The 12,340-nt window shown below is 41.2% G+C and overlaps 1 protein-coding gene across 7 annotated transcripts in view; it reads left to right on the top strand.

The window, feature by feature from the left end:
- Positions 1–12,340, top strand: part of DOCK9 (dedicator of cytokinesis 9) — a 277,528-nt gene that overhangs the window by 224,578 nt on the left and 40,610 nt on the right. For 3 of the 7 annotated variants that reach the window (XM_081214643.1, XM_081214644.1, XM_081214641.1), the window contains exons 38-39: positions 815–951; positions 8,642–8,757. In XM_081214643.1, the coding sequence (XP_081070769.1) occupies positions 815–951; positions 8,642–8,757 (253 nt within the window). Of the gene's footprint in view, positions 1–814; positions 952–1,495; positions 1,540–8,641; positions 8,758–12,340 lie in introns of all 7 variants that reach the window. The other 4 variants (XM_081214647.1, XM_081214645.1, XM_081214646.1 and 1 more) reach the window with 2 other exon arrangements.

Below are 12,340 nucleotides of genomic sequence, written 5' to 3'. Positions count from 1 at the left end.
CTCTGGTGATGGTACACAGTAGGAAGTTAGCTGTTTGATTGCTAATCCAGATCACTTTTCTGTTTTCTTCACTTGACTGCTGACAAGTCTAACAAAGGTTGTGGCTCTTCTCCTCCTTTCCTGGGTAAGAATAAAGGTGTTAAACTGCTTCATATAATCCTTCCCATTGCATGTTTGTTCTCTGTCTCTTCCAATGTATTATTTTAACTAAAAAAAATTTTTTTTGCTGTTTAATAACATATATAATCCAAAGAGATTCAAGGTGTTTTGGCTGTTGTCCAAATGCTAGTCATTAGCACCACATTGGACTGATGCTCACCTTTTTAAAAAGTAGCATCTCTGGGCTTCCCTGGTGGTGCAGTGGTTGAGAGTCCGCCTGCCGATGCAGGGGACACGGGTTCGTGCCCCGGTCTGGGAGGATCCCATATGCCGCGGAGCAGCTAGGCCCGTGAGCCATGACCGCTGAGCCTGTGCTCCGCAACGGGACGGGCCACAACAGTGAGAGGCCCGGGTACCGAAAAAAAAAACAAAAAACAAGTAGCATCTCTAAATGACTTTCCAAAACTGAAAAGGTCTCTGCTTTGCCCTGGTTTTTGCTCCTTCGTCTTCAGATGCTTTGCTGTGAACTCTGCCAAGTGCTGCTGCCTGTGTGTGTCTTTGGCTCATGTGGCCTCAAACAGGCTCCTCTGTGCTTGGTCTGTGCGTGGCCAGTCTCCTTCGTGCTGTGTCCTGGCCTCACTAACTAATGCTCCCCATCTCGCTGCAGTGTAACAAATCTAACTTTTGCTTCTATCCCATTTCACTCATGTTGCAGGAACCAGGAGGGGTTGGGACCCATAGTTCATGATCGAAAATCTCAGACATTGCCTGTTTCCCGTAACAGAACAGGAATGATGCATGCCAGATTGCAGCAGCTGGGCAGCCTGGATAACTCTCTCACTTTTAACCACAGTAAGTCCCATGACACACCATCGTAACAGCCAGCCATCCCATGTGACAGTTCAGAGGGGAGAGCCCCTGGCTACACCACACCACATCACCAAATCGACTTTTCTTCCAGCTCAGAGCAGTAGGATGAAGAGCTCGTGGCGCAGTTCCCTTCCTCGGAGGAGAATGACATAATGTGGGACGCGGTCAACTACAGCACCACACCTGAAAGCCTAGACCCTTTGCCCCACGCCATCTGCTTGGTGTTTTTAAAACAAAATCTGGCCTGATAGCGAGACATTCTCTGATATTTTTAATTTAGTATTTTGATTTGTTGCCAGTAACCAACTTATCATCAGTTTTCCCCGTGTGACTCCCAAGAACATCTGGGGCAAGTTCCTTTCACCCTCCTGACCCCATGCGTGTAATTGATCAAGCGTCCACATTCTGACATTCCAGCCCTGAATGTATGTTAATCGTTAAACTGCTGTGAAACCGTAAAGCCCGTGAATCAATGTGTGAGGGTGTGGAAAAGCCAATAACAAAGTGACTTTTTCTGTGTTTTCAGTGTGAGAAAGATATCAAGTGTGCTTGGAATTTCTGTAGACAATGGTAAGATTTAATCAGGTTGAAGTCTGCTTACGAGGCCGCTTCACTTGCAAACCGAGACTTCTTGTTCATCTCGCCTTCCTAACTTTGGGGCTTCCTAACTTCACAGTAGAGACTTTGCCAAAACATGGGAGCATATCTTTAATTTAATTTTATCAATTGCCAGAGGGGACATAGCATCATGTGCTGTTTCTAGAAATCTAAGTGTTTAGTCTTCTTAAGGGTTTCTTGAAGCAGAAAACCTAAAAGATATCAACCATGCAGCACTTTATAAACTAATGTCATCATTTCTGTCAGTGGTGTGTTCTCTAAATTGTCCCATCTTTGCTCCAAGCATGACTTAGCTAGTTACTGTTCTATCTAGACAATTATTTGTACTCACTGCAAGCAATGTCTTTAATTCATGGTTAGTAATATCTTCTCATCATTTCTAATCATAAGAATTCATTCCATTCACTGTGATTTCCGTACCTCTTTCTTAGTACAGGCTAAGAGTATAGACGATATATTCCTGACACCTTAAATTGAGAATAGTTCAAAGTAAAAATGCTGAGGAATCAAAATATGACACCTTCCCACTCTTCCACCCCCAAGAAAGTTAAATGTAGTGGGTACAGTCTCTCTTTATAAAATTCAAGGCTTAATTTAAATCAATATTATGTCAGTCTGCCACACACTGAATTGGTAGCCTTCAAATGCTAGTTCTGGGTTCTATACTTAGCTGTGGAATGTGCGTTAGTGACACGTCTAAGGCTACAGAACTTGATTTTTCAACGTCTTGTCTGTTAGGGCTATTTTAGCTCTGCAGACAAAGGGTTTAAACAAACAAAACAAGGAGTTTCATTATTTTTAGTTTTGATTTCCTATTTAGCAAAGAGAAATCAAATTCCCACTTTTCTGCAAGACCTGCTACATTACCTTTGCCCAGATAATTTATAACACAGGGACTATCAGTACCTCACTATCAGTTGAAATAAATGCTTAAACTTTAAAGCACTGTAAAAAAAAAAAAATCATAAGCAGACCAAGGCCCCACCTCCAAAGATAATCATGTAGGAAACATAGAAAACAAAAATAAACTGAATGATCAACACACGAATAAATAACCTTAATCCACCAAGATATGCAGCAACCCCTCCCTCTGCAAATGGGTTTCACGGTGGTGGTTTGAATTGGAGGAGAGAGACAGCTGGCTGTGTTCTACTGCCAAAAACCCTATTGTTAACATGGTTGATTTCCATTCTCTCTTCCTGCTACCCACAGAGAACCTTGTCCTTCCTGCCCCTCTCCTCTTTCAACCCCAAGTTTTTCTTTAGTCAGTTTTCAGTGACACCATTCTCGATCAAAGTTTCTCCTTTTGCCTTCCCCGTCAAGAGTGTGTAGCTGATTATTTTAGCCTTTTAATGTGTGCCCACAGTTCCTGCTCTCCCCGAATAGCTTCTGATGTCCCGTAGTCCCTGCATCTTCACCCTGAACTCAGTCTTCACTTATGTCTCTAATTGTGATTCTGTATTTGGGAGGCTTCAGCCTCTGCCACCATTAGCTTTTTGAGTTCCAAATCGTCAACTCGGCCAAAAGCCACAGAGAAGGGAGTGTATACTGTATGTATACATGTGTATGTGTGTGAACTCATACATACATGAGTTTTTACATCTTCACCTAGGTATTGTATGGGAAATTTGTAGCCACATATGTCTCTTTAAGAAAATTCCTATTTAACGAATACAGTACCTTCTATTGGGCCAACCAGTATGACAGAGATCCAGTATGTGAGAGACTTGCTGGGATGCCAGAGTCTAAAATGAATTTATTTTGGAAAAGAATGAAAATAGGAAGAGTCCCCTATACACCTGCATTTTTCATTTCCTTTCTCTGAGTAGGAAAGGCTTTGTCAGATCTTAGCCTGACCAGCAGGGGGCAGCAGAGGACTGCGAGGAACTTAAGCCAATGCAGGCCAAGCCACACCGTCTCCATCGCCTATTAACAGTAGGACACGGGAAAAGACACCACACACAGCACACGTGTAACGCTAGCGGGCACTTACCCTTACTCTTGGAATTATATAGGAAATAATGAAAATGACAAATTTCACTGTGGCCAGTGGTCTTAACTATTTTAAAAACACTCAAAGGGTAGGAGTTTGTTGTTTGGGTCATTGCCCAGGCTTATAAAAAGCAAATGTTTACAACATTAAGGCATTGACCTGTTTACTGCAACGTGTACTCATTGTGTAGCAGTAGAAAAGACTTGTGCCAAAGGACAAATTGAGAGTGATAGGTGCTCGGAGTATACTTTATATATTTTATATAAACTGAGTGATGAGGGGAAAACTAAGTGAAACATGTTTGCAAGTAAGTGATTCATTTGCAAAAATTATAAAATAACAGTTTGTATTTACTTTAATGTTATGTACTGTTCTAGGAATATGTTAAATTCACTTGCATGATAATCCATATTTCCCATTGGTGTGATGGGAGAGAAGCCAGCCGAGAGGTAGAAACCCTTGAAGAAAACCTGTATTTCATATAATTCAGTATAAGAGACAATTTAAGATCACTGGATTAAGTTGCAGAGAATTAGATCTCAGGTGAATATGGGGAAGCATTTTCTAACTGGACTACCTATTAGCTAGTACAGGTACTGGCAGCTGGAAATGTGAAAGCAGAGACTTGATGAGGACCCATTGGGGATACTGTCCAGGTCATTTAAGCATCATATGAGGAGTTAGACGAGATGGCTTGTTCAGACCCCATCTAATTCTGATATTGTTTGATATCTATGAATCTCAAGTAAGAAACTGAATATAGATGATAATTAAATTCCTTTATTGTGGATAATATTGAATCAATATAAAAAATGCAGGGGAGGCATATAATCTCCAAAGTAAAATCAATATTTCTCAAAAGTTCTTAAGCATGGGTGATATATCTTTTCAAATAGGTGAAATGGGCTTGGATGCTTTAAATATCTGTACTTAAGATAGTAAATAAAATGTCTGTAAAGCCACATTTCCTTGATTTGGAGATAGATTTTTGCCCCTTTGCTAGCATTTCTGCAATCAGGATATATTTTACAGATTTAGCAGATCTTATCTTACAGGTATATCCTGAATTAATTTACATCTAACATGATAGCCTGTCATTGATTGGTGCTTCTTGCAATTGACAGGGTTTCAGAGTTGAGAAAACCTGACACAATGCCCATTTAAAGTCGGTCATTTTTTATATTTTTAGTATCCTTAAAGAGGACTTTAAATTAAAAGGTATGATACGCTTAAACCAAGTGTTGTCACAGTTTGGGGTCTATATCCCATACCATTTTCAGATACAGCTAAGTATCTGATTGTCTAAGTGACAATCACTTATGCAAGGTAATCTGAGACTAGAAAGCAGGTAGTATAACCATTTCCTCAAGTATAAACTCTGAGATTATAGACTAGTTTCACAAATCATTTTGAACCTATTTGTTTCTTTGGTGGTTAATCAGAGGGCAGACAGCAAATCACATGATTTTTCGCCTTGGAATGTCATTCCTTATTCTGTTCTCCACTTCTTGTCCATCTGTGGGGAAAAACTTTTTAGCAATAAAAATGAGATGGAGATCAATAATAGATTGTGTAGTGGTGGATCCATCTGATACTTTGCATAAATATGTGCAGTTAGTAAAAGCTGTAGACCATGAGTTAATATATCTAGGAGGCTAAGTCTTCTACATTTGGGGATTTCTTTTAGCAGGAAGATTCCTAGCCGTTCAATATTTATATTTTTTTCATAAAATGTATTATTTTTCTGGATTCATATTATGGGCCAGAGAAAAAAATTAAAAATAAAAACAAGAATTCTGGTTTCATAAAGAGTGAAGGCAGCTTTCAAGAAGGAAGTGCCTCCTGTGAGAATATGTATCCGACTTATTCTTCTAGCCCAAATGTCCTCTGACTTTTGGAAAAGGCGAGTGGCAGTGGATCAGGCTTCGGCCTTTCTGACCACATCACCTCTGATGTGGCACTGGGGAGGGAGGGGTAGTTTACACGTGTCCTCAGCATTACTAAACCGAGCTCTTCAGGAAACAGGACTTCATAAAACGGAGTAAAGTTAGGTAAGTCTAACCATAGCAGATGACATTAGAGGGAAAAAAATCTCATCCTCGTCCTTTGAGTATTTAAAAGATGTGGGGATTTGAGAATAAATCACTTATCTGAGTGACAGCAGAATGAAAATTGTGTACATGTGAGCAGTGGATCCTAAGGTCTCTAAAGCACCCCCTGAGGTGCCTGCTGGAGATGGCGCGTCAGGGAAGTCCTTCCCTCCCTGACCTGCCTCAGTGACCACGTCAGTGCCTGTGCCCCAAGGCACCACTACCCCCTAGTGGAAGTCAGTAGGGTTAACAGTACTTCTTACTGGCCTCGGTCAGAATCTACTTAGTCAGCTTTAAAAAGTTGCTGACCAATGCTCTGAGAAATTACTGTGTCTCTTAAGACCCCTTCTTGGGTTTGCCAGCTCAGTTTCATTTTCCTGTGTTAGCCAGGAACAAGGTGACCATTGATTAGAGTCTTTCCTCATACACAGCTTTGTTCCAGGTCTTGAGACAGACTGTCCCCACAGGGGTATCTTATGGCAGATTGTCCAGTCAGTCTCTGTCACTCACACAACGTCCCATGCTGCCACTTATTTTTAGGGATGTTTAAGTAACATTGGTTCAGGAACCTGCTGATTTTTGAGACGAAACAGTTTAAGGAAAAGCAAATTATAACCAATTGTGGCTAAAAGAACTGTTTCTTTTATCCTTATATGATTCGGACACAGGCAGACAGATTTCTATATGAATTGACTCTTATTCTAAAGGAGATTAGATAGTGTAATGTAGCTTAGAGAAACTTTGTCATTAATTAGCATGGCCCATTGATTATATATGTTTAAAAAATAGCACACTGACAAATTGCAGTTCTTGAATTGTTCTAGACATTCAGCCAGGTATAAGTAAACTCTGTTGGAGTTCTTCAGTGTGTAGACCAATTTATCTATAATAATCACACTTGGATACACTTATCCAATAGGTTATCTAGAAAGAGAAGAGGATAGTTCTGTGCAGAGAATACAATTAATCACCAAAGCAAGTGCCTTGTTACAGTTTAACCCAGATTATAAAACTTCATTTGGGATAAATGGCAGCCCTCAGTATAGGGTCCTTTTGACCTGTGTGATAATTTTGGTTGGTCTGATAAAAGGTGGTGGGTTTTTTGTTTGTTTTTTGTTTCGTGTTTTTTTTGGGGGGTCCTCACTTGCCCTGGTTTGTGATCACTGTAACAATAATCATTAGTTTGTTTTCCTCTTTTGTTGGCTATCTCACCAAACAGACCTTACCAAATGAGGAAATACCTTGGCTTACAAAGGCAGTTCAGTGAATATTAGTACCAAAAAATGTCTGTCTTTCTTTCTGCTAGATTTCTGACCAAAAAACAAAACAAAACAAAAGCAAACCAGGAATATAAAGAAACAGAACTAGCACGGTGCCAAATGTGTTCCATAGCCTTACTAGGGACACGATGACTCTGTCACACTGTGAAAATAATGCAGGCCACTCAAAACCACCATTTTAAAAGCAAAGCAAAGTTGGATGAAAGCACACAGTAGTTTTTTTTTTTTAATCATACTTTAAAAAGCAACTCGGTAGCTTTAGAAAAGCTTTTTGTAGTCTTTCAAAAATCATTCTCTATCTCTGACATTTATTAAAGTCAGAATAACATCTTGCTAGTTACTTTATTTTATCTTAATAATAGAGATTATGGTACAGTGACCTGGATAAGGAATTGGGAGTGTAGTTTCTGGTTTTATCCCATTACTGGCCTCAAGAAAATTCTCTAGGCTTTCTGTACTTCATTTTCCTGATCTATGTACAAAATGTCCTCCTCTCTGGAGTATTAAGAAAATTACCTACATAGTGAGTGTTGCTTTGTTTTGCTCCTTGGAGAAAGACATTACCTGATGTTTTATTACATTGCCATCTTTCTTTGTAATCTAGATCAATACTGAAACACCTTTGCATCCCTTATATATATTTCTGCTAATGCATACCATTTCATAATTTAATCTCAAATTGTATGTCAAACTACATTTATATCAATACTAAATGGATTTTACAGCCACATACAGAAGATATCAGTTTGTATTTAAATTATGATTCTCCAGTTCTCTCCTTTCCTTCAACATTTCTTTCAGTCATGGTGGCTTTTGTGCTTTTTTATTAAAGCAAGTAGAATACTGTTAGCAGTCAGTCAACTCTTGGTTATCATTCACGATTCCACCGGAGAAAACAGATCCTTACTTTATTGACTTGAGACTTACATAGCGTTCACTGTGTGCCAGGCACTATTCCAAGAGCTTCACAGCAATTAATGAATTTAATGCTCACCACAGCCCTTTGAGGTAGATACTGTTATGATCCCCATTCTACAGATGAGGAAACTGAGGTATAAAGAGGTCAAGTAACTTGCCCAGGGTCACACAGCTAGTAAGGGGACGAGCTTGATTCACTGACCAGCAGTCTGCCCCTCAGCTCATTTTCTTTCCCTGTGCTGTGTTGCAGCCTCTGTCTGTGTGGGAAGCTTCAGAAATGTCAGCCTCCTTCACTACCCCACCATCTTAACAGCTCAGCCAAGTGGCGCAATTGAGTGACTCCGGTCCACGTACCAGTCCTAGCTCCCCTGTTTACCAACTGTGTGACTTAAGACAAGTTGTTTAGCCTTTCTGGGCCTCCATTTCCTTATCTGCAAAAAGGGTTTAATAATGTACACACTTCATAGGGCTACTGAGGGATTAAATAAGGTGATACATGTAAAGTTCATAGAGTTATGGCTGGCACAGAGCAAGTGCACAATAAATGTTTGCTGCTATTACTTCCCTCCCAGAGCTGAAAAAGTCATAATTGAATGGAAACATTTTTAGTACCTCCTTTTACCCCACCCCCCACCAAAAAAAAAAAGGCAAACAGGGAGATAAGGCCCTGAAGGAAGCCTTCTGGAAATAATCAAAAGTTGACTGTGACTATACCGTCTGCCAGCCTTTCTTCTTCAGCCGCCGGCAGTAACCTTGTATTACGATTCATGCAGGCTATGGCCACTCGGACGCAGATGTTCTCCACCAGTCGTTACTTGAAGCCAATATTGCTACTGAGGTGTGCCTGACGGCTCTGGACACCCTCTCTCTGTTTACACTGGCATTTAAGGTTTGTATTGAACAGCTGTTCATGGTCAGGGCCTTACCTTTTAAATTCATTCTGCTTATTTAACTGAATCAGCAAGAACTTCCTATGTTGTGTTTTTACTGCAGCAACTGTTTTTGCCCCTGTAAGGAAACCATTAATCCTTAAATTCCCTTAATGAAACCGTTCCACTGTTAATGACTTGAATTCCCTGAAATATAATACAGCTTAACTGGTCAGGGTGTGCCACCTGCTTGCAAAAGGTGGACACGGTCTCAGGAGGCGGTTAACGCTTGGCCAGATGAAAGCGTTTGCCGGGGAAGGTGGCTTTGCTGAGCCCTCGAGAATGATAAATACAGGAACCTAATTGGGCATTTCTGCCTCTACTATCTTTAAACATATCCACATGTGGTAGCAATTAAAATTAGATGTTTATACGTAGAGGAGCAGTACCTAAAAACATGCACCTTTTCAATTTTTTTTGGATCTGTTACTAAATTAAATGATAGAAACATTTCAAGTATAGAGAATAAAAAGTGATCTTGGTCTTATTTTTAGGTTTTAGCAAGTAACATTTAAGTAGGTAAAGATGGTCTCTTCAGCCACCTTCTTGTTTTTGGGAACCTAACCCTTCCCGTTCTCACTCAATAACTACTTCCATTTCCAGAGAAGCTGAATGTGTTAATATGCTCTGTTTATGGAATCAGTATGTTTACTTGCAAGGGTATTTGGGAAACATATCCAAAGTCAATCTGTGCTTTACTCATCTCTTCTCATGAAGCACATTTCTTTTTTTTTTTTTTTTTGCGGTACACGGGCCTCTCACTGTTGTGGCCTCTCCCGTTGCGGAGCACAGGCTCCGGACGCGCAGGCTCAGCGGCCATGGCTCACGGGCCCAGCTGCTCCGCGGCACGTGGGATCTTCCCGGACCGGGGCACAAACCCGCGTCCCCTGCATCGGCAGGCGGACTCTCAACCACTGCGCCACCAGGGAAGCCCCACATTTCTTTATTAGAGTAAAAATAGTTACCTGATATCATGCTGCTTTATTATAATTTACCTTTGTTCTTAGCAGCCATGCTACTCATGTCCCCAGGAAATGTCATAACTAGGAACCCAGTCGAGAGCGGAGGGCATACAGATCCTTAGGATGAGTATGGGGACAGCAGTGTCTTTTTACGTGGAGCCTTAGTCTAGTGGCCTTCAGTCATGGTCCCCAGGCTGGCAGCAGATGCAGGCCCTGAAGCTTGTTAGAAATGCAGGTTTTCGGGCCCTGGCTGACTGAATCAAACTCTGGGAGTGATATGTGCACAGACAGTATGGCCTGAGAACCACTGCTTTACCAGAACCATGTTTCGAACCTCTTTCTGTTTTCTTTTGGAGATTTTGAAGTAAATAGGCAGTGAAATTTGTAATGTGAGCATTTGCCCTGGACTATATCAGTGCTAACTGTGCACCCGTAAGTTCAAAACAGTAGTTGGGACACTTTCTTCCACTCTCTCCCTGGGCCTCAGCATATAAATGAGCAGGAAGCCCCGGGGCTGCACAGCAGGTGTGGTCTGGCACCACGGGCAGGTGGGGGCACACATGGCACAGGTGTGGCCTGGCAGCACTGTGAGGATAGTGGCAGTTTCCTTACTGCACAGCCTGCAGTTCATACTCAACCTCCTTTAAATTGCTTGCTTCATATTAAAGAAGAGTATTTGTCAAGGTTCCCGGATCTCCAGTGTCTGGCCACCAAATAGGTTCTGACTCGAGAGAAACAACATCTGATGGTCTCTGAATGAAGGCTGATTGTAAATTTGTTGGGTGAATGTCTTTGGGAAAATCACTTCATGTCTCCAGACCTAAGATTTCTCACTTGTGAGACTGAAAAAATAGGATCTGCCTCCCGGGGCTGTTGTAGCTTAAAGTGAGATGACCCTTAGAATGGACGAGCACCCTGCTGCCACAGACCAGGCTCCGGGACACTTGGGAGCAGCCGTGTGTACAGAAACACCATGGGCTTCAAACCCCAGCTCCACCATTAGCCAGATGTTAAGCTTTGGGTGGGTCTGCTTGACATCTCTAAGCCCTGATTTCCTTACTTAGAACATGGCAATTATTCCTACTGTATAATGAATTGATAGGAAGTATCCAAAAACATCTATCCTGTGTCTGGCACACAGTAGGAGCTCAAATGTTGAATCTAGTTTAGCAATAAGTGCTTTCCCTAGACTCACGCCTTCCTGATCCTATGGTAAAGGGTCTGATTCCTGAGACGCACAGGGAAGGTTGTGTTTTAGAGCTGAGGTGATCTCTATCAGAGTCTGTATGCCTGCGTGCAAAAATCTTTGATGTTTAAAGCTCAGCGCATACACACACACACACACACAGACCCATTAAAAAATGGGAAGATGGGCAAATGTTATGGCATTAAAGGATGTCATGCCAAGCTGTAGGCTTACCTGGCCTATGTTCACAGGTCCAAGAGGCCCACTGGCACAGCAGCAGTGGGATCTTCCGTTGCAAGTATTTACTCAGCTGAGGCATCAATTGGAGCATATCGGGAAAATTAAATTATTACATTGAGTTAGCTGACATAATTGTTGGCAGAAAAATCTTCCTCCACAAATGTTGCCTCATCGTTGGTGAGCCTCTTAATTGACCACATCTAATAAGTTGCCAAAGGCAATCAAGAAATCATGTTCTTAATGAAAGGAAATGTTTGAAAAGATTTAAGCCCTGAACCCCAATTTATTATTATATTAGCTTCCTGCCGTTTATTGAGTGCCTTCTGTGTCTTCAGTGTCAGTCCTCACAACAGCCTGGCCCAGTAGATCTTCTTATCCCCCATTTTACAGATGAGGAGATTGAGGCTGAGACAGGTTAGGAAATTAGCCCAAGATCACTACACAATTGGCCTGTCAAGCCCTTTTTCTCCACTAAGTAAGTCGTGTGTGTGTGTGTGTGTGTGTGTGTGTGTGTGTGTGTTACTGTGTGGGCACTTTCACAGATACTATTTAATACACGAAAGGTGTGTTTTGTAAACCAAGGTGATTACATGCAGAAAAACATGGTTCTTCTTTGGTTATTTTAACTTGTCTATTAATACAGTCCTAAACCAAATCTGGCCTTTAAATAGTTGATAATATTTTTAATGTACTTAAAATTTAATCTGAAAATGTATTTTAAGTAATTCTCTGTAGTGCCTTCTCTTGATCTGAGGTGCATAGTGAGAACCAGCAAGTACATGATGAGAAGGATCGCTGTGAATGACCAGGGTGGGGAGCACGTGGATGATGGGGGTCAGCTAGGGAACCTGGGGTACATTTTACACAACCATGAGCCTGGGGGGTTTAGGTCATCTTGGTGATTGGTGAGCCTCTGTGACAGAGAGAGTGCTACTCTAAGCTAGATTTTTTAAGTTATTCTATAAATCAGTGTCTAAATAAAAATCAAGCCATATCCCTAGGAAGGATGTAGCTGTCTTAAATAACATGGTTCCAGATATCTCATTTTGGCACCTGAGGTTTAAGTTCATTTTTCTCCTGTTCCTGTCTCTTTAGAAATTACTGATAATGTGTATTCATTCTCTGAAAGCCCCATTTCCCTTAGGAGGCTGGTAA

Source organism: Mesoplodon bidens (genome assembly GCF_964165515.1).
Source record: "Mesoplodon bidens genome assembly, chromosome: 17".
NCBI lineage: Eukaryota > Metazoa > Chordata > Mammalia > Artiodactyla > Ziphiidae > Mesoplodon > Mesoplodon bidens.
This window is presented reverse-complemented; position numbering and strand designations above follow the sequence as displayed.